The 19,664-nt window shown below is 51.5% G+C and overlaps 5 protein-coding genes across 5 annotated transcripts; 1 reads left to right on the plus strand and 4 right to left on the minus strand.

Moving 5' to 3' along the window:
* Positions 1-115: 115 nt before the first annotated feature.
* HD553DRAFT_349033 (Alpha/Beta hydrolase protein) lies at positions 116-1,896 on the minus strand. The gene is made up of 2 exons (XM_046183430.1): positions 1,577-1,896; positions 116-1,442 (listed from the first exon to the last, which is right to left on the minus strand). Exons 1-2 carry the CDS (start codon positions 1,761-1,763, stop codon positions 550-552), a joined length of 1,080 nt encoding a protein of 359 aa, XP_046037646.1. The 5' UTR covers positions 1,764-1,896; the 3' UTR covers positions 116-549.
* Positions 1,897-3,388: 1,492 nt separating this feature from the next.
* Positions 3,389-4,816, minus strand: HD553DRAFT_323035 (uncharacterized protein; the record flags this gene model as incomplete). Its single annotated transcript, XM_046181359.1, has 6 exons — positions 3,389-3,419; positions 3,508-3,605; positions 3,713-4,293; positions 4,370-4,528; positions 4,624-4,653; positions 4,747-4,816. The coding sequence occupies 6 exons, from the start codon at positions 4,814-4,816 to the stop codon at positions 3,389-3,391; spliced, it is 969 nt and encodes a 322-aa protein (XP_046037647.1).
* A 556-nt stretch (positions 4,817-5,372) lies between these two features.
* On the plus strand, positions 5,373-9,251 carry HD553DRAFT_308529 (Dynamin central region-domain-containing protein). The gene is made up of 17 exons (XM_046179557.1): positions 5,373-5,484; positions 5,736-5,777; positions 5,902-5,961; positions 6,208-6,267; positions 6,354-6,420; positions 6,497-6,920; positions 7,008-7,227; positions 7,325-7,444; positions 7,538-7,750; positions 7,822-7,971; positions 8,038-8,147; positions 8,219-8,480; positions 8,541-8,607; positions 8,675-8,710; positions 8,773-8,868; positions 8,936-9,038; positions 9,102-9,251. The coding sequence occupies exons 1-17, from the start codon at positions 5,452-5,454 to the stop codon at positions 9,115-9,117; spliced, it is 2,079 nt and encodes a 692-aa protein (XP_046037648.1). The 5' UTR covers positions 5,373-5,451; the 3' UTR covers positions 9,118-9,251.
* Positions 9,252-9,311: 60 nt separating this feature from the next.
* HD553DRAFT_270145 (P-loop containing nucleoside triphosphate hydrolase protein) lies at positions 9,312-13,412 on the minus strand (the record flags this gene model as incomplete). Its single annotated transcript, XM_046177650.1, has 15 exons — positions 9,312-9,548; positions 9,610-9,684; positions 9,753-9,839; positions 9,897-10,080; positions 10,160-10,219; positions 10,276-10,316; positions 10,377-10,489; positions 10,565-10,708; positions 10,776-11,025; positions 11,085-11,306; positions 11,445-11,848; positions 11,920-12,187; positions 12,250-12,345; positions 12,408-12,731; positions 12,804-13,412. 15 exons carry the CDS (start codon positions 13,410-13,412, stop codon positions 9,312-9,314), a joined length of 3,114 nt encoding a protein of 1,037 aa, XP_046037649.1.
* Positions 13,413-14,524: 1,112 nt separating this feature from the next.
* HD553DRAFT_202769 (thioredoxin-like protein) lies at positions 14,525-17,542 on the minus strand. The gene is made up of 14 exons (XM_046177109.1): positions 17,140-17,542; positions 17,049-17,074; positions 16,876-16,989; positions 16,747-16,776; positions 16,391-16,661; positions 16,307-16,326; positions 16,114-16,231; positions 15,939-16,022; positions 15,774-15,879; positions 15,250-15,713; positions 15,142-15,187; positions 14,935-15,075; positions 14,842-14,871; positions 14,525-14,775 (listed from the first exon to the last, which is right to left on the minus strand). The coding sequence occupies exons 1-14, from the start codon at positions 17,277-17,279 to the stop codon at positions 14,641-14,643; spliced, it is 1,725 nt and encodes a 574-aa protein (XP_046037650.1). The 5' UTR covers positions 17,280-17,542; the 3' UTR covers positions 14,525-14,640.
* Positions 17,543-19,664: the final 2,122 nt, after the last annotated feature.

Below are 19,664 nucleotides of genomic sequence, written 5' to 3' on the forward strand. Positions count from 1 at the left end.
TTCGTGATTTCGATAAGCGCGCGCGTGTGCTCTATCGTAAAGTCGCTGTGCGGTATGATATATAAAGTAGACGATCGACGTCGATCCGGAAAAGCTTGTTTCCGTCAGCTAGACCTCTACCTTATATATCCCCTCAGCGGACGATCACGAGACTGTCCGACAAAGGATCTTCGAAAGGGTTGTCGTTCCCCTTTGGTCGTCGCCCAGAACAAAGGTACTATTGCGCCTTACCTCCCTACCCCCTACTGCACCCGATGCAGGTGGAGTGATCACGAACGACGATTTTCAAAGGACGATCTCGAACCGAACATTACCCTCTTTCGGGGCTCAGTTCCTTCCGTTACGATACCCTTTCGGATGGAACCGGAACAAGGTTTGACGGAATTGATGACTCGGTGCTTGATCTCGTACAAGCTTGGCTTCGAAAGGCTTGGGAAAATAAACGATCTAATTCGATGACTCGATGATTGGTATCATATCATCTGAGCTCTGCATACAGATCATGTACACGCCTCATACCACCCCCGTCTCGTCTCGCCCAGATCGGGATCAAGCCCTGAGCTGCCTCAAAATGAAATCGGCCACCTTCCCATGCGCCTCGTCTACCTCGGGCCTACACTCGCTCTCTCCCGGTACTTTGAGATCATGATCCACCCCGTCGATCGTGATGAACTCGACCTCATTTTTTCCCTTCCCAGCCTTGCGTAACTGATCGACAGTCAAGACGCTCTCGGCATAAGGAACCTTGTCATCGGCGGTCCCGTGGACGTAGATGCTAGGTGGGAAGGACGAGGCGTTCGACGGGGTCTCAAACCAGATCTGGGGGATCACCGGGTGGTGTTCTTCAGGGACGATCTGTCGGACGATTTCCATCCTCGACACCGAATCCGAGCCCGAGTTGGCCTTCGCCCAAGCGTCTCTAAGGACGGTCCCCCGGGTCCCGGCGAGCACGTCGACAAAGACCCCGTTCGACCTGAACCAATCCCAGATCATATCCCTATCCACCCTGTTCTCCCACCCTTTCAGCCCGGGGGTGTAGGGCGAATCCGAGATCTCTTTGCGCTTGTAGAGATGCTCGACCTCGTCCATAGGGTCCGATTTCCCAGTCTTGTTCTCCGCCCAGTCTGGTTGGAAGACGTCCCCGCCCATTCCGAAGTAAGAGACCATCCCCGTACACTCGATCCCCTTTCGTCGGCCCTCCTTGGCGCTCTCGATCAGCTCGATCGCCGCCAACCTTGAGACGTACCCTCCACCAGAAAAGCCCGCGACGACGATCTTTCCTAGATCAGGCCGCACGTTCTCCGGTAAAGTCCGGGTGTAAGCCGGGGAAGCGAGGTAGTCGTAAAAGTTGCGGACGTCTGAGATGATATCGTGGCCGTTTGTTGGGATCAGGAGACGGTAGCCCGGTTGGACGAGAATGTAGCCGTTGTCCAGTACGGCGCCTATGTGTAGCACCAGGAGTGATCGCGATCAAAATCAGGTCAGCCTCGGCTCGCCAATCTCATTTCCGAATCCCACAAACAGAACAACTCCAAACGGCATTGACGTTACCGACTTCGATGAAATGCCAACTCACGTCTGACAGGTTCATTGATAAACTCTTCATCTCTCGAGCCGTTGATGACCCCGCCTCCATGATAAGCGACGAACAACCCCCTAGGTTTCCTATCCTGGCAATGGGGCGGGTAATAAAAGTTCGCAAACAGTTCGAGACCGGAGGGGGTGATACAGTAGCGGTTGACGTGTTTGATCAGGGTGGTCATGTTGGGCGAGGCAGATGGCGGCTATGAGAAGTGTGTCGAGTGTCGAGGATCGGTACATATCTTCATCTTGATCGTGGGCGGCATGGGCGGTGATATGATGGTGGACGATCTATTTGTACTCGACTTCGACATCATAAACGGGACAATGATGCTCCCCCCGACGCTCATCCCCGGAATTTCACCGAAGAATCTCCCGGACTCGCACTCTCCCTACCTTGTCCTCGTTGTTGAAGAGCATTTATTCTTGCACCGCCAACCGCAGCATCCTCAATCCTCATGACTGCAAGTGCTTCCATCTTGTCAGTTGTGCTATGGGCAGGAAGGTTGAGGTCCTTGAGATTTGGGGGGTTGAGCAGTGTCTGATCGTCTGCGTGAGCTGCGTGTCTGAAGGCTGATTTTTTGGGATGTCAAGAACGCAGCACTACGGTGATCTCGTAACGTCTCGCTTGTGCCGTGATCTTTCAGGATTCTCACTCATTATTCGTAGGGCGTGGTTATACCACAGGCTGCTATGGCATTGACATACACTGCGAGTGTTTTCATCTCTTGCTCCTAACGATCAATCATCCCTCGCTTCATCGTCACTTGCTGATGAGACACTGTCCTAGCCTGCGGATGCAAATTCCGAGACCAGGTTTCGACCTTCTGGCGGGAAGTGTTTACACATCCAGTTCAAGGAATACTTGGTTCACCGGCTCGAGGTTGCAGCCAGACGTGTTCATCTCAAATATAATAGTATTGAGACTGTGAAGATCTGGATTCTTACCGCCTGTCGCATAATCGAGTGGATCTACCGTGACATCACCAAGGAGGAGGCCAAAGTCAGTCCCCGGCCGGGAACGGATTGCCGTTGTAGAGTACTGAGCTTGCATATTATTAAGAGAGTCTACGGGATAGCCTTCACGCACACGGAAAGTTGACCCGCATGACTCGGGTCACCAGAAGCCTTGAAGCTGGCCAGCTTTGTTGCGCGAGGCTGAATGGTAGTGACTTCCTGAAGACGCGACATTTGCAGCGACTTGGAACTGTGGCAGGGCCAGGAACAAGGTTACAATATCCATTCATTTGCCGAAACATTTGTTGGCTTCCTACAAAATTGGTCAGGAGTCCCAAACAACTTTCTACAGGTGGTGGCTGTTTATGTAAGTAGACACCCACCAGACAACTCGCTCGCCCGCCAATACTTTCCTGCTGTAGCCTTTGCAGCATGAAGGCCGTGATTCGCTCAAGATTGCCGTCCAAAGGACGCCTCTTGGCCCGACATATACGTTAAGGTTTCTTCAGAGTCTTTTTCACAAACTTTGGGATATGTTGAACGGAAGGTTTTGAGAAACGGAAATCTATCGGACAGATGACTTATCGACTGGCCGGCATGACCGGGTGGATATCTTGGAGGTGACACTGCGACACGAGGCCGAGGTGGAGCGCCGAAGCTGGTAAAGGCTAGCACAGCGAGAATACAGACGATATACCTGTACTTGACCCCGGGAGCGAAGTTGCGAGAGGTTTTGCCTTCAATTATGCCAAGCACAGGCGGACCGCAAGTACAGAACGATATTCCTCGTTGCGGTATAGATACAGTACAATACAATGCTACGCCGAATACCCTCGATCGTGGCTTAGATCTAGAGGGACATGTATTGCGACATTCCATCACTACACGAGATACCACCAACAGCAATAACAGGATCAGCACGATATACAAAACGATAGCCGGATGATTTGACGAGTCGAGTGCACTCACCCTCCTTCAGAACCAGCGTCTTTGCCCTTCTTGGCCGCTAGACGTTTTTCCAGCTTGTTGAATTCGCTCAGAGCGATGATCTCCTCCTCGTCCAAGACCTGAATGGTCGTGAAAAGTATTCCATAGAAGCGAATTTCCAAGATGAGCCACGCTCTCGGGGAGGAAATTGCTTGGAAAAGCTTCCAAAGCACCAAGCGGGACTGACCTGCTCGACCGTCTTGACCTCGGGTATGTAATGCGTCAACATCCTCTCTATCCCGCTCTTGAGCGTCACGCTGCTCGAGCTACATCCTCGACAACTCCCCTTCAACTTGAGCCTGACGATGCCCTCGCCATCTTCATCCTCGAATCCTTTGAACTCGATGTCCCCGCCGTCTTCCTGGATGGCAGGCCTGACGCGGGTGTCGAGCAGTTCTTTGATCATGGCGACGACCTCAGAGTCGGTATCCAAGATCTTGGTATCCTGAGGCCCGTCCATCTCCGCTTGGTCATCCTTGAAGAGGTTCTTGCCCGAGGTGAAATGTTCCATCAAGATGCTGAATATCTCCGGTTTGAGGATGCTCCACGGCTGGGAATCGTCTTTGGAGACGGTGACAAAGTCAGGACCGTAGAAGATCGAGGTGATCCCGTCTACGCCCATCAACCGGACAGCCAAGGGTGAGACGAGGGAAGAACGGGCGTCGAGGATCTCGTAGGTTCCTCCGGAGGACATGACGGGGACTCCGGGGATGAACTTGAGGGAGGCTTCGTTGGGCGTGGATTCGGTCTGGATGAACATTGTTCGGACTGCCATCGACACACAGCGAATAGGTTAGTCAATACTGTTGTGGTTCGTGCAAGCTGATGGCACATTGGGACTCACCTTGTTGACCAAACCCAGCTGAACTCCGACCGACATTCTTTGCTCGTACGCCCCGCTCAGCACTCGAGATCAAGCCTCGGCGGGCTGACGAGGTCGATAAGCCCCGGCTGGACTGGACGGATGAGGTCGGAATGTATCGAGTGGTACTACTAAGAATTCCTGTAGGCGCGGTGGTAAGCATAAAGTGTTGTCTGTAAGCGGGTCTGTGCGGGTCCATGCAGGAAAAAGACCTGGGAGGCGGGCTTGGGATTTACCTCGAGAGCTTCCCTGGATCAACTCGGAACCTGTCCAAAGTGAAAGCCGTAGAAAGTGAGAACTCATCCTCAGTCTCTTATTCAAAATGAGTTTGCCTGTGGTTGTAGAGTTGCTGAACTCACGTTGAGCTCGAATGGATTGGACCAGAGTCCGGGAGATGGTGCTAGATGAGGATCTTGCGAATGAAGCCATGATCGAATTGATTATGCTGTAGAAAGGATTACGGCGCGGTAGATCTCTTGACTAGCTCTCAGAGGGTTTGTTACTCGGGGTGAGATGATTGTAATCGCAGCTATTATGATATGGCTAAGATAGGGTAGGTATGGGTAGGCAGAGCACATCTTAACCGATCCATCTTGGTCATATCCTCGACTTTCTCGCCTCCACCCCCGACTCCCGACTCTCGCGAGTTCCGCCACTTTCCGAGATCCGCCTCTCGAATCAACGTCGACCTAATTCATAATCACCACCATATACAAGACTATACCGATCGTAGAACCACTCAAATACCTAGAGAATGAAGGTGAGAAGTATTCGAGACGATCTGTGCGTTCAGATCGGTCAAGAACCAATCGTTGCTGTGTAGGAGTCGATACGCAAATATGGCTCGCCACCTTAAGTCATCTTACCTAGATTTAAGGCAGCCTAGGGCTGGGCCACGCGTCCGAGGGAGGGTGTCGTCACTTCATAGCTCTAGCTCATACCGGGACTACGACCGATATCAGAACATCGAACGTCGAATATAGATACACATCATCGTCTACTTCGGAGACTTGGTCAACTCGGATCTAGCTTCTTGCAAATAATACACATAGAGATCTGACAAGATGGATCAACAACTCATTGCACTCATCAACAAGGTGAGACGATCGCCCCATTGTCGGGACCGGTGTAGGACGAGAGGAGAGTACACGAAGATGGCGTACATTATTACATATACCGTACACAGCCTCTTCTCGTCTCGTCCTGCTAGCGACCTGGTTCAAGCGATTACTACGGCAAGCAAGATGACTGACACTCTTATTCAATCTCTTCTGTCTCTTCTGTCTTGTCAACCTCGGTGGTGCTGATCACGATGGTACTGCTGATTCTGGTTCATCATGGTACATAGCTACAAGATGTATTCGCATCTATCGGGGTCAGCAACAATATCGTAAGCCCACCTCCTCTTTCTTACCTTTCATGAGCGCAGTGGTTGAAATCTAACCATATATTCCACCCTCTCTGCCTTCTCGCGATTCATACGATATGTGTTATGTGGTATGTGGTATACATAGGACCTACCCCAGATCACGGTGATCGGCTCGCAGAGTAGCGGGAAGAGTAGTGTGCTCGAGGTCAGTCTCAGTCTGGCCCTGTCTTTCTTCTTTCCACCATTGGACATTCCCTTCGACTGCGATAAGCTCTTGGAGGGTTGAAAGCTGATCGGAATCTCATCCTCTTTACACGCATGGTGTTTCTGGTCCGACTGGTCTACATATACCCTGACTTCTCTCTTTGGCGAAACTACCTCTCATGGCGATGGCGGAATCAATTCGATCTACCTACGATACTGCTTTCGGCTTTGTGCGTGCGGGGAGCAGAACATCGTCGGACGAGATTTCTTACCTCGAGGAACGGGTATCGTCACCCGTCGACCTTTGGTGAGTCGCCCGAGCCGCCTTCTTCTGCTCGATTTCGAGATGTGTGAAACGATGCTGACGTGAGATGGTGGGATGGTCTACGACAGGTTTTGCAATTGATCAACCGGCCGGCGGCTAACAAGCCCGTCAAGGAGGAAAAGGATGGGGAGCCTGGTCAGTACCGACTCGCATCCGGGTTGATAGAAAGGGGAAGAAGGCACTGATGAGCATATGTGGCTTGGCGCATCAGAGGAACGCACCAACGCCAACAACGAGAACGAGTGGGGTGAATTCCTTCATCTCCCCAACCAGAAATTCCACGACTTTTCCAAGATCCGGGACGAGATCGTCAGGGATACCGAAAAGATGACGGGAAAGAACGCCGGCATCTCCCCGAACCCTATCAACCTGCGTATCTTTTCCCCCAACGTCCTCACCTTGACTTTGGTCGACCTGCCCGGATTGACAAAAGTTCCCGTGGGGGATCAGCCTAGGGACATCGAGAGGCAGATCAGGGAGATGTTGTTGAAGTTTATCAGCAAGCCGAATGCAATCATCTTGGCTGTGACGGCGGCGAACACGGATCTGGCGAATTCGGACGGGTTGAAGATGGCTAGAGATGTGGATCCGGAAGGGACGAGGACGATCGGGGTGTTGACCAAGGTCGATCTCATGTGAGTCGAGTCGCTTTCTCCCCGTTAACCCTCAATCTGGAGGCTCAACATTTTTTGTTTTTGTTTTTCGTTTGGAAAATCTTGCAGGGACCAAGGAACCGACGTCGTTGATATCCTCGCCGGCCGGATCATTCCCTTGCGACTCGGTTACGTCCCCGTCGTCAACCGAGGTCAGAGGGATATCGAACAGAGCAAGTCGATCGGGTCGGCCTTGGAGAATGAGAGGAACTTCTTCCAGAACCACGCTAGTTATGCGAGCAAGGCGCAGTACTGCGGGACGCCTTATTTGGCCCGAAAGTTGAATGTCGTGAGTCCTCGGTCGTCGCCATGGTTTGGTGGTGCGCTCGGGGCTGGATGTGTGGCTAAGATGTTCCCTTGGCGGTACGATCATACGTCCACGATAGATCTTGATGCACCACATTCGATCGACGTTGCCGGATATCAAGGCGAGGATCGGGTCGCAGTTGGCCAAGTACTCGGGGGAGTTGAAGGCGCTTGGAGGTGCTATGGGCGAGACTAACCCGGTACGTCGTCCCAGTCGAGGCGGTCTTGTCGACACTCAGTCCAGTTTGGCTCACCAAAAAAAATATCCCTCTTGGAAATGTTGGCATTCGCAGGGAAGCGTGGTCCTCTCCACGATCACCGAATTCTGCTCGGAATTTCGTACCATGATCGACGGAAACACCAACGACCTCTCGCTCAACGAGTTGTCCGGTGGAGCTCGTATCAGTTTCGTCTTCCACGAGCTGTTCAACAACGGAGTCAGGGGGATCGATCCGTTTGATCAGAACAAGGATGGAGATATCAGGACGATCTTGTACAACTCTGCCGTGAGTCTGTCGGTGCGGACGGGTTTTGATAGAGGGTACTTACGGCCAATTATGTGGATTACGAAATTCAGGGTTCGACTCCCTCCCTCTTTGTCGGCACGACCGCCTTTGAGGTCATTGTCAAGCAGCAAATCCGAAGATTGGAGGAACCCGCCCTGCGATGTTGTCAGCTCGTGTACGACGAGCTGATCAGGATCTTGGGTCAGCTTTTGGTCAAGACGGTGAGCATCCCGGATGGAGATATTGGAGGTTCAGACCGTCAGTTAAGCCGTTTTGATACCGCATAGTCATCGTTCAAGCGATACCCGGAACTGCGAGACAGGTTCAACGCGGTCGTCATCAACTTTTTCAAGGAATCGATGGTACCTACCAACAAGCTGGTGACGGATATGGTAGCGTGAGTCAGAGAGGACCGATTGATCCAACTGGACGGACGGTTAGCTCAGCGTTCTTGTGCTTGCTCCGCAGAATGCAAGCTTGTTACGTCAACACCACCCACCCGGACTTCTTGAACGGTCACAAGGCCATGTCGATCGTACAAGACCGTCTCAACGCCAACAAGCCTGTCGAGAAGCCTCTTGACCCCAAGTCGGGCAAGCTCGCTCCCGGTGCGCTCAACAACGGAAGGGACCTCGATGCCGACTACAAGAAGGAGGAGCCTAGCTTCTTTAACAGTTTCTTCAAGAAGGACCAGACACCCAAGAGGAAGGGAACCCCTGTCATGGAGGCTGTGAGTGATGTGTGCAGAGGAGTGGGGGCGAATTCAGCTGACCAGACGATCTCCGTACAGCCGCCCCCCGTCATTCGACCGGTTGCAACTTTAAACGATCGAGAACTGATGGAGACCGAGGTCATCAGTGCGTAATCCGTCCCGGAGGCTGGTATTCGGAAATTATCGCTAACTAGGAAAACATCATCCTTCAGAGCTCTTGATCGTGTCATACTTTTCTATCGTAAAGCGTGAGTCACGAAATCGAGTGGGGGAGGTTGAGAATCCTGTCGCTAATTGTGCTTCTCTATAGGCGAAATGATCGACATGGTGCCAAAAGCCATCACCTTGACCTTGGTAAACTTTGCCAAGGAGAACATGCAACGTGTGCTTCTGGAGCATCTTTACAGTAAGCAGCATGATGCTTGACCAAAACAGCGCTCAGCCGCCTGTACTGATTGCTTCATGTCTACCAGAACCTGAGATCCTGGAGGAACTGTTGAAGGAGTCTCCTGATATCGTTTCGAGGCGCAAGGAATGCATCAAGATGGTTGGAGCCCTCAACCAGGCCGAGGCTATGTAAGTTTGCTCTCTTGATTCGCCCTGGGGTTCATGCTAAGCGGTACTGCCCTTCCGTTATAGCATCTCGACCGTCTAATGAACTTCACTTGAGCACGAAATAATTGTCAACCCGGGTAGCATCCTTCCGTTCCGTATGGTCCGTCTTGTATCTCTGGATCCGTCCGCTCTTCTGCTCATGGCTATTATGATCATCATGACTTGAAAACAAACCTATGCCGTCTATCTCGTTTCGCTACAAATGGTCAGAATGTCTTCTATGCCTGTGCTACATTACTTGATCTGAACTCCTATGCGTTGTATCGTTTCCTCCTTTGGGGTTGGGGGCGTCATGAGGCATTTAAGCCCGAGCTCGAACCACTTTGCCTGATCTTCGTTGAACTGCTTGCCACTCATCCTGAGTGAGAGCGCTTGCGCAAATTCCTCTCGTAGTCGCTTGAGATGCAACAATAGATCGCCAGACACGTTGAATCGGATCTTTCGATCGATGATGGCCGCGCCCGACCAGGTCTAGTCGTCGCAATGGGTATGAGCACAGTGTATCCGTGATGTATTTACTCGGGGGACCAACCTTGATCTCCAGATGTTCTCCACAAAGCAGGAACAGAGCCATGTCTTCGACCGGGCCAGTCTCCCATGCGTACAACTGGCAGGTATAACGTTTGAATGACCAACTCGTTTCCGCCCGATAACTTCTGATCCTCTGATGCATACCTTTTTCGATTGCATGATCGTGAAATAGACGATGTGATTGGCTTCGAACTCGCTCATTTTCATGCGGAAGTTGACTGAACTTGGATGCTGCGGGAACAAGTTTCTTAGCTAATGCTGATTCTGTCCTGTACACCAATCGCTTACGATACTGATGGCCTGACCTCCTGTAAGCGTCTTCAAACCTCCGGTGTCGTTATTCGTTGTCAAGATCTTGGGGTAAAGTCCGGCGGCCAGGGTTGCGGCTACCAACTTCTCATCCTCCGCGTTCTCGTTGTACGCTGCTGGAATATTAACGAACATCGTTCGGAAGCCCTTGTGATATCTTGCCCTGTAATGGGCGAATAGGTCACAGCGTCAGTCAATGCCCTTCCGCATGTTCCCGGACGAGGAGCCGATGCAGCACACACCGGCTGATTTCGTCCTTGTCAGCTTTGGTAGATGGCACAAACTGTGAATCGATCAGGTAGCTGGAATAGGTATGAGATCAGCAACCGCCCATGATTAGGAGGCAAGCGCTACTGACGAGTAAAGCTGTTGTCGCAATTCCTCGATTTGTTGCAAAGTCTAAGGGTTCGTCGCGGTATCAGCACATGTATCTTCACTCCGCATCGCTGATGGACGCACCTGGTACGACAAGAAGTTCCTTCGGCAGAAAGTCCTTGCCTGATTGGGGTTGGTGGATGCCATACGTCGCCAGATGGAGAACACGTTGACGATGGTAAGAAAGTCGCTATTGCCTAGAGCCATGGAAGGGATATAGCTGTTGACGCATGCTCCTCTGCTGGTTGCGTCTCGATCGACAGAAAGCTCACCTGTCTTGAAAGACGACCGGATACTGTCTGCTTCGGATTCCTGTCCAAAGGGTGTAATAAAGGGCGACTTCGAATTCAGGGTGGCAGCTATTGTGAGCGCTGGGTCAAGACACCTGAACAGTGCAGCGAACAAGAGGAATTTCCCTGTTCGTAAAACGTAATCGAATTCTGAGCGCCATTAACGTGAGGGAGTTCACGAAACCGTACTCACCAAGATGAACGTCGACGGGTAATCTACTGAGCAAAAGACCCATAGGTGTGATTTGCTCGGTCGAGGTCAACGCTCCCACTTCAATAAGCGAGTTGACAGCCCGCGTGATGTTCACCAGAAGAGGAGGATCAAGTGCTCGCGAGAGTCCCTCGGCGATAGTATTGCCGATCTTTACCTTGAGAATTTTGATGCGCAGGGCAAGGTCTTGCAATGACAACCGAAGTATTTCGGGAAGTGGATGTCCAGCCATCTGCACGGAACTTCATCAGTATCCCCAAATCATAAAAAGTCAAGAAGCTACGGTCTTACCTGCGTATCGTGCCTGGCTTTGGTGAATAGATGAAACGCCAACCCTTCTTGTACACGACCCGCACGACCTCTTCTTTGAGAAGCGTTCGAGCGAGCTATGTACGTTTCGGTCAATCTCGAGATCGCGCGCTTCTCGTCGTAACGCATCTCTCGGTGTTTTCCAGAGTCGATGACGCATGTGATGTCAGGGATGGTTACACCAGTCTCTGTGGAAGCGGAAATCTATCAGCTGTTATCAGCTGTGCTAGTTTGAGCTGAAGCTTACCCGCGATGTTTGTTGCTATATCGGTCGGCAAGCGTAATTACAAATTAGTAAGATCTCCCTGTAATATTGCCTGTGCTGTACGGCTTACACAGCACGATTTTCCTCACGCCTTCAGGGGGTATCTCGAAAACAGCACCTTGGTTCTCCGTCGAGATACTCGAATGGAGCGGGTATACCCTAAAGTCTTGAGGCATACCGAACGATTTGTGGTCTTGTAGCAAATCATGCAGCTTTCTGATCTCATTGAGACCCGGTAAGAAAATGAGGATCGCTTGCGAGTAAGGCGACTTTTGCTCGAGGCAGAGCTCCTCGAGAAGGCGGATGACAAGCTCGTACGGGATCTGTTTGGGATCCAGCAGATTGACCGTCTTGACGGTATCCTGGCTGTACAGCGCCGACGACAGTTGCTTCGGATCGGCTTGCACAGGCGTCTCTCCCTCGTCGTCATCGTCAAGAGCTGGTTCCTCCGCCCATTCCAATTGATTTCGATTCTGACGGCCTGCGTTTGCGATCCACACAGCGGGACAGTCAGCTCGAGCTTCATCAGGGAGAGGGCGGTTTGAAATATACCTTTCAAGGCATAAGGCGATTTGTCGGTGATAGCCCAGCCGGCAAACTCGACAGCATCCTCAAGATAGCCCACTTTAACCGGGAAAGTTCGGCCTGGTACCTTCAGCACGGGACATCCGCCAAAGTATTCCGAGATCTTCTCGCTCTCTAAAGTAGCCGACATGAGCACGATCTTGAGATCCGGTCTCTGCTCCATGAGCGACTTTAAGACAATGAGCAGGAAATCAGAGTCTATAGACCGCTCGTGCACTTCGTCAACGATGATATGCTGTAATGAAAACTCATGGTCAGCCAGTGCGACGATCGCACCATTGCATAGGTCTGCCTTACGGTCACTTCGTCGAAAGTAGAACCGCGTCCCTCTGATCCGCTGGCTCCAGCTTCCAACATCCTCAAAGCGATACCGTTCGTCACGAAAGCCAACCGCTGGTAATGGCGATCGTGATCAGCGACATATGCAAAACCTTCGCACCATCGGTCGTGCTTACGGTATTCCTCCCCATCTTGCTTTCCAGCCTGATGCTGTATCCGACCAGGCCACCGTCATCCCCAGCTCCCCCTGCATCAACCCCCTTATCTCCCAGCTCTCTCGAGACTCGCTCAGCCAGGGAGATAGCCGAGATACGTCTTGGCTCTGTCACGTAAATCTTGCAGGGAAGACCTCGCGACAGATGATCTTCCAGGATGAAGGAAGGCAATTGGGTGGACTTCCCGCAACCGGTCTCTCCGCTCAAAACCAAAACCTGGTTGTTTTTGAGCGTGTTGACGATTTCTTCCCTGAATGAAGCAATCGGTAACGTTTCTCGTTGTTCCTGTTGATTTCGATCTCGACTGATATGAGCATTAATAGGTCATGGCTGAGGAGGATTTCTCGCTCGACTAACCATCATCTTCTTATAAGCCTGACTGTTCGCTCGGACCTGCCACGAATCCAAGATTCTCTGGTCGGGCTCCGTCAACTTCGCTTGCCCATTCGTCCGCTCCTTCTTTCCTCTCGGTTTGGCCTGACTACCTGCTACAGGCTCAGCCGCCTTCCCGCTCTCCTCGACAGGTACAGACTCCTCTGCTGAGTCTTTCTTCCCGCTGGGGTTAATCAGACCATCCAACTTGCGCCAAACTTGTCGGTTGGCCATATCTTCCCAGTTCGTCCTGATCTTCTCAAGCTCGTCCCAGACGTCCCGATAAGGTAAAGGTAGGTACTTGGAGTTGATCGGCGGGTACTCGGGAAGCCACAGGGGAACGGACGCTTCGAGCGGAGATAGGGGTTCGGGTTTGGGTTCTTCGGTCGGTTTGGCCGGATCGGAGGGAAGAGGTTTGGTATCGTCTTTCGAGTCGGTACCTGATACTGGAATTTCCTTCGTCTTGGGATCTACCGCCGCGGGAACCTCCTTCTTCTCCTCGCCCGGCTTGTCCGTCTTCACCACGACCGGCGCAGGCGGCTTAGGCGGTTTAGGCAATTCAATCCCCAGCCCAGTCGACTTCGTTTCAAGCATCAAAGAATGGGGTGTTGATGTGGTCAGCTCGTGAAGAAGGACGAGGGAGACGTAGTTTTCCGCTTCGACCAGAGTTGCACATCCTGTCGAGGTCATCTCCATCGAGTACTTGTACGTCGGTTTAGCAGGGGGTGCAGGAGGAGTCGCTATTGAGGTAGCAGGAACACCGGGTTCGGTAGATGAGGAAAGGGAAAGCTTGTTTAGACCTTCTGAGAGCCGAAGATCAGGTGTATCCGGTCGACTGGCGGGCGTAGTCGACCCGGACTTTAACGCCTTCTTGTTTCCTGCACCTTTGACGTTATTCTTCATAGCGCTTATGTCTGGCGACCATTCCACATCCAACCTGACTCGTTTGGCCCGAGAACCTTTACTCAAGTCGGTATAATTCAGATTTACGACCGATAATTTGGTAGGGATTCCCTTTAGAGCTGGATCTTTGGTTTGGCTCGCCGACGCTGCTTTGGTCTTGGTATTGGCGTAAAGCATCTCGGAGAGCAGCTTCTTAGGGAGGACGAAGGCCGAAGGAAGGTGTTTGGGCACAGAAAGATCCCGGATTCTGATGGTCGATGTCTCCGCTTCGTCTTCTGGCGATGGTCCGGCATTCGGGTCGGGCAGGTCCATCATGTTCCCAAAGAGACCTCCTTCTTCATCGCTTCCAGCGTCTTCCTGCTCGTCCGCCCTGGCATCGGGACTGGCAGGGGAGACACCTTGCTTCGATGCGACCTCTGACCTGATTCGAGTCTCGTTCTCGGCATCGCTGCCAGAGTCGCTCTCGTCGCCTTTGCGAAACAAGCTCATGGCCAGAACCTGGAAGCCGAGTCGATAGTTGCGTTAATTTCGGCTGTTGCCGGAGTCCTAATACGATTCTGGCCTGGCCTATCCCTGACAACAGACCGATCTACTTGTATCTGTTGATCTCGGTAGAAAAGCGGACTAATTGGTGTACACTTGGTGTTCTGTAGCCGTCTAAATCCTTGTACATGCTAGACCTCGAATTATGACGATTGCGCATATTCACAATGGTCGACTACAAGTCTGACCTCTGAGCATCATCGGGCACGATCGAGTTTCATGCCACGACTTTGTAAACAACCGATCCTGTGGTATTCAATCCCCCTCGTACTGAGGATGCGTCTGGATAAATGCTCCAAGCCTTTGTCTCAAGCCATCCGATAATAACAATGTCTAATGCTACAACAACCTCCACGGAACGCTAATGACAGCCACATCAATCTAACCTTGAATTCGCCGCATTCGTCTTGTTCAAGTCGTAATCGATGAATCGTCCCAAGCCAAAGATCGCAAAAGCGATAAAGGCCCCTAGGATGAAAAACGTCAAGAATGGATGCCGGGCGACGATTTTCTGTGACAGGAACGCGGAGTCAGCGATACCGATAAGGCGGCGGATCCGAGAGGAATTGTAGCTCACCATCAAACCCATCACTCCGTCTTCGAATTGCTGCAAATGGCGACAAGTTCAATTTAAAATCGCCTTGATACAAGACCACATCCAGAGACTCACCTTTGAACCCCTTTCTAGAGCCGAACTAGCAGCCTTTGGAATCAAGAAATGCTGGTACATCCCCTCCAAGGTAGAAAAGATGCTAGCCCCGTCGAACTTGAGCGAGTCCCGTTCGAGTGTCGTATCGTAGTATTGGTTGAGCTGTCGTATGAAGACTATCGTTTAGTGAACTCGGATCCCAGTTATCCAATGGCTTTTCGTACTCACAGGTGGGTCAATCAAGACGACAGCCGGGAGCTTCTTCGGGTTGACACTGTATCACATGTTCACCTGATTAGCTCGACTCGACCTCTCCCGCTGCTCGCCGAAACTTACCCATAAGTGTGCTTCAACCACTTGGATTGCCTCGTCGCATCGGTCCACACGAAGTGAACCGGCTGGGAGAACTGTCTACCACCCTTTTGCCATGCTCGGGAGACCTTGGTAAAATACGCCAGGTCAGATTCGAACTCTTTCCGGTTCTTGCTACCCGGTTTCAAAGCGGCGAGGACGATCAGCGCCCTAGTAGGCAAGTTGAAGAGTTCTTCGTGATTGTCAGGCGTGAGCTCGGTGACCAATGGGTACTTGTGGGACATGATGAACGTGTTGATCTGGTCGGTCGATGGGTGGGCCTCGTCGAAGTAAAGGGTCGAAACGGGCTTGTCCATGTGATCCTTGAAAACAGCCAGGACGCTACCTTTGGTACCGTCGATCTTGGAGGAAGCGAAGATGTCGGGATCTGAGGATTGGTAGAAGGCAACGTCGTTTGCTCGATAAGTGCTCGTCTTTTTCAGCATAGCCTGTTGTGGATACAGCGTCAGTCGGCCAAATTCAGAAGACGAAGATCACGGGCGTCATACCAGATCGTTAGGTTTCGTGCCGAAAGTATGGAGGAAAAGGAAAAAGACGTCCTTCCGCTTTTGTACTGTCTTGAGCTCTTCAGCATCGACGTGATGCAATGTCGGTCTACAAGAAGGGCTATGTAAGCTTCTACGCGTCGACACGCCCTCAAAGAATAAATTTACGGTATGATGGCGTTCAAGGCGAACTCTTGCATCTTGTTCAGTTTTCGAGGCCCGTTGTAAGGCTTGACGGCGCCTGCGTTGTACCTATTTCCGATCGCGCTCAGCTTTTCTCAGCTTTTTTCTTCTTTTGTGGACGCCCAAGTCATCAGTCAGATGCGGCTCGTATCGTACTCACAGATTCAAGGTAGGGTATCCGGTGATCTTGTGTTTCTTACACAAGGCGGGTAGTGCTTCGCAGTTGACTTCGGCGATGGCGAGCTTGTCTTTCATCGCTGTGCCTAGCTCAGCCCAGGCTATAGGCAAGCACAAGATAGATGAGTTGGTTAGGGCCGATCGCGATTCAGGTTGACAAGTTCCGGATTACGTACTTGGAGCCAACTTCTTGCAGCTATATCGGCAAGCTGAATGTCAGCGTGACTACTTAACAACTTGACCATACCACACCGACTCACTGTCCACACCAAGGTGCGTAAAACTTGACGAAGACCGGTCCATCCTTGATCATCCTATCCAACTCCTCCTCTCCCGCATTCACACTGATCCCCTCAGCATTCACCCCCGACGTAACCTTTTCCCGCCCAGACTCTACCAAGACGTTCTGAGCCAAAGACCGAGCGAAGATGCGGGACTTGTCCTGTACGTATTCGGTGAGGTGGCCGTGGGAGCGGTCGCCGGTGTATTGGTCAATTTCTTGCGAGTTTTGGTAGAGCTTCAGTTGGGGGTCTGTATGATGAAAGGGAGTCGAGTCAGATGTGAGGAACGTCCTTTCGCATGATGAGTGCTTTGATCGAGAACGAAGAATACTTACAGAACTTGATCTCGTGGGAGTTGCAGAGATCTATTGTCACAAGTGTATCCATTGCCACGAGTCAGCTCCACGAGCTAGCTACATTCCGCTGTGAACGTCCTGTCCAACGAAAGCTCCGGGTGGACTTACCTCCCTGCACCTGACAATTGATTTGCCCGAAGAACATCCCTCGACTCTTTTCTAGGTCTTTGTTCTCCTCCGAAAGCTTCTCGTATGTGGGAGCGAAAGCTCGGCAATGCCCGCCTGTTCGATTTACACGATGAGCTCGTCTGCCTTGGTCTCGTGACTGGTACGAGACGTACATCCAGGACTAAAATGCTCCACTAGCCTGTAGAGATCGAGCCTTCAGCATCACATCCCGTATCTCAAGACACCGCAAGCCGAGATACTGACCACATCCCATTCCGTGTCTTCTCCTCCCAATTCTCGGCCGTCAGTTGATGAGCATGTTCCACTGTTCCTGGTAGACCGGCTCGAACGGCGGCGGCGACGAGCAATCCCGCGGCGGCCCACCTGGCGACACTTCCGAACATATCTGACTTTGTGCTGGCAGTTTCTTGTAGCCTGATTCTATCTAGTTGCTATGACATATCGGATCTTCATTGCCCATCTTAATACAAGTGCGGCCTCAGAAGTGGAGGCGTACTCGTTGGTTGGGTTGATACCCGTAATAGCAGTTATGCGTTCTGAGGCATACAAAATCGCGCCGAAAAGCCACTGCTTGTTGGCGCTCGGTATCGTCAGGCCTCTCGCCTCTCGTATGATCTCGCATCTCGGTAGACATGGCCATTTTGTGGTGAAAGAAGAAGTTACCTTACAACAACAGAAGAGCGATGTTTGATGCCATGCTTTCCCCATACAAACTACAATCTTTCTACCCTTTCAACACGGATACGTCTACTGCGCTACTCTAGCCTCAACACTCACTGGATATGAGAAGGCTTTAGAATCAGATGCGCATACCGGTTGTAGCATCTTTGGAAATTTCGACTCACTCGGTCCCTCTATCATAGTGATACGAAGCTCTCTGTCCTTCTTCGCAGCTTCTTTCGCCACTTCCCAGGTCTCGTAGTATTCGACGACTCCTGCCTTTGTGACTCCTTTCCAGTGGATAGTCTCCGGCATCGGCCCATGAGTAAAACGCGGCACGATCTGTTCTCCGATCTTGGCCTGTTTCGCCCAGTTTAGGCATGCTTGTTGTGCGCCTTCATAAGTGACATGTTTGCTAATACACACTTCCGCGCCGTTTACCACCTCGCACACTTCGTAGTGGGACCGACGACCGCCCGAAGAGGCTTTGCTGGTGCCCGATGCGGGCGCGTGAGTTGCCACGCTTGTAACTTCAGAGTTGAAGCTTCCCACTTAGCAAGTCCGAACAAACAGTCAGCAGGCGACTATCAGCTAATCAGAATCACTGCTGCAAGTTGTTCGAAGAGTCTTACCTGATTGGGTATGGTCAGACATCGCTGGAAAAAAGATAGGCTTTTGTTAAATGGTAATGCGCGATGGTGTGCAGAAGCGCTGTTTGGAGGTGATGATATGCAGAAATTGACGACGATCGTGGAGGGCGCCGATTCGACTTTCCCCCTTCAGCTTTTATATCCGTTCCCATCTAGCTCTCTTTCTCGATAGTGGTCGATGGCGAGCTCGCCGCTTCCTTTGATCCCCCTACATGTTGTCACGCCCATGTGTGAGCAGGTGATCGCTCGAGTATCGGCCGCGGTAGAGTTGTGAGAAATTCCCTGTTAGTGTGATGTGATGAGATGAAAGGATCGCTACGGGTGGGCACGTCATACTGGTGGGGGACAATGGAACGAATCGATCGGGAGGCAAAGAGAAGCGATGATGATACCTCCTGGAAATCTCCTGCTAACCACAGATGGTGGTTTGCCGGTGCAGTGGAAATTTCCCCGTGGGAGCGCTCGAGCGCAGAAGTTGAGTCGCTGTAGGCGATTCACAGGCACAGCTGAAGCGTTCGCACAGACGCGAGCTGCGCCTATATGAGGCAAATGATGCTATACCCTCAATCGTTTCAGCGATACAGTGTTATCACTGATATGAGCGTTCGCGCCTGTATCGAGATTGTCGACACAGCTGAACATGCAGTTGCAAAATATCACGCCATTATCATGTGCTTCAAACCCGACACCTCGAGATAGCGCTATCATACGAATGTTGCACTAGGCAAAGGAACGTATACCATACTCTCTTGGAACGGCGTAAAGTAGGATAAATGTGCCTAATTTCGGTATCCCATGAAGATGAAAAGCACAAAGCTTTGAGCAAAACCCGCACTCCGAAGCGATTTGACTTCAACCCTTTTACATCTCTCTTGAGTACCTTTACAGATGTAGAGAACGCTCGATGAGGGGGTTTGTAGTGTCCTACAAGAACCACAACACTCTCAGTGAAAGCATTATCACGGCAGACTAAGACGCATGAAGCAGAGACACGTCAAATACGGTAGTTTGTATGATACAACTTGAAAGCCTGATTTCGAAATGTTTTGAAGCGAATGTATTTGCGATTGCGAGGACCTGGTAATGGGATTATGATCATACGCATCGACCCAAACGCTAGAACCTTGCGACGTACGTGATGCAGACTATGTGTTCTATCAGTATCCAGTACCCGTCGTGATGGCGCTCGTGACGCCCGCCTTGCCATTCGTGGACGATGACAGCCAGCCTTCCAAGCCGAAATCGATGTGTGCAAGAATTTGGAGTCATCGTAACGACATGTCCGCGCTTGAATGCTGCCCGATTTACTTGCCCTACAAATACCCTCTGATCGCTTCGAAGATAGGAATCTTGGTTAACCCTTTCTTTCGATTCTCAGGATACGTTACTTTGCGCCACGCAGTATCACCTACCCGTGAATGACACCGCACAGGAACAAAAATATCCTCGATCTACGTA

This window comes from Filobasidium floriforme, assembly GCF_021052385.1.
Source record: "Filobasidium floriforme strain CBS 6241 chromosome Unknown HD553scaffold_7, whole genome shotgun sequence".
NCBI classification, from domain to species: Eukaryota; Fungi; Basidiomycota; class Tremellomycetes; order Filobasidiales; family Filobasidiaceae; genus Filobasidium; species Filobasidium floriforme.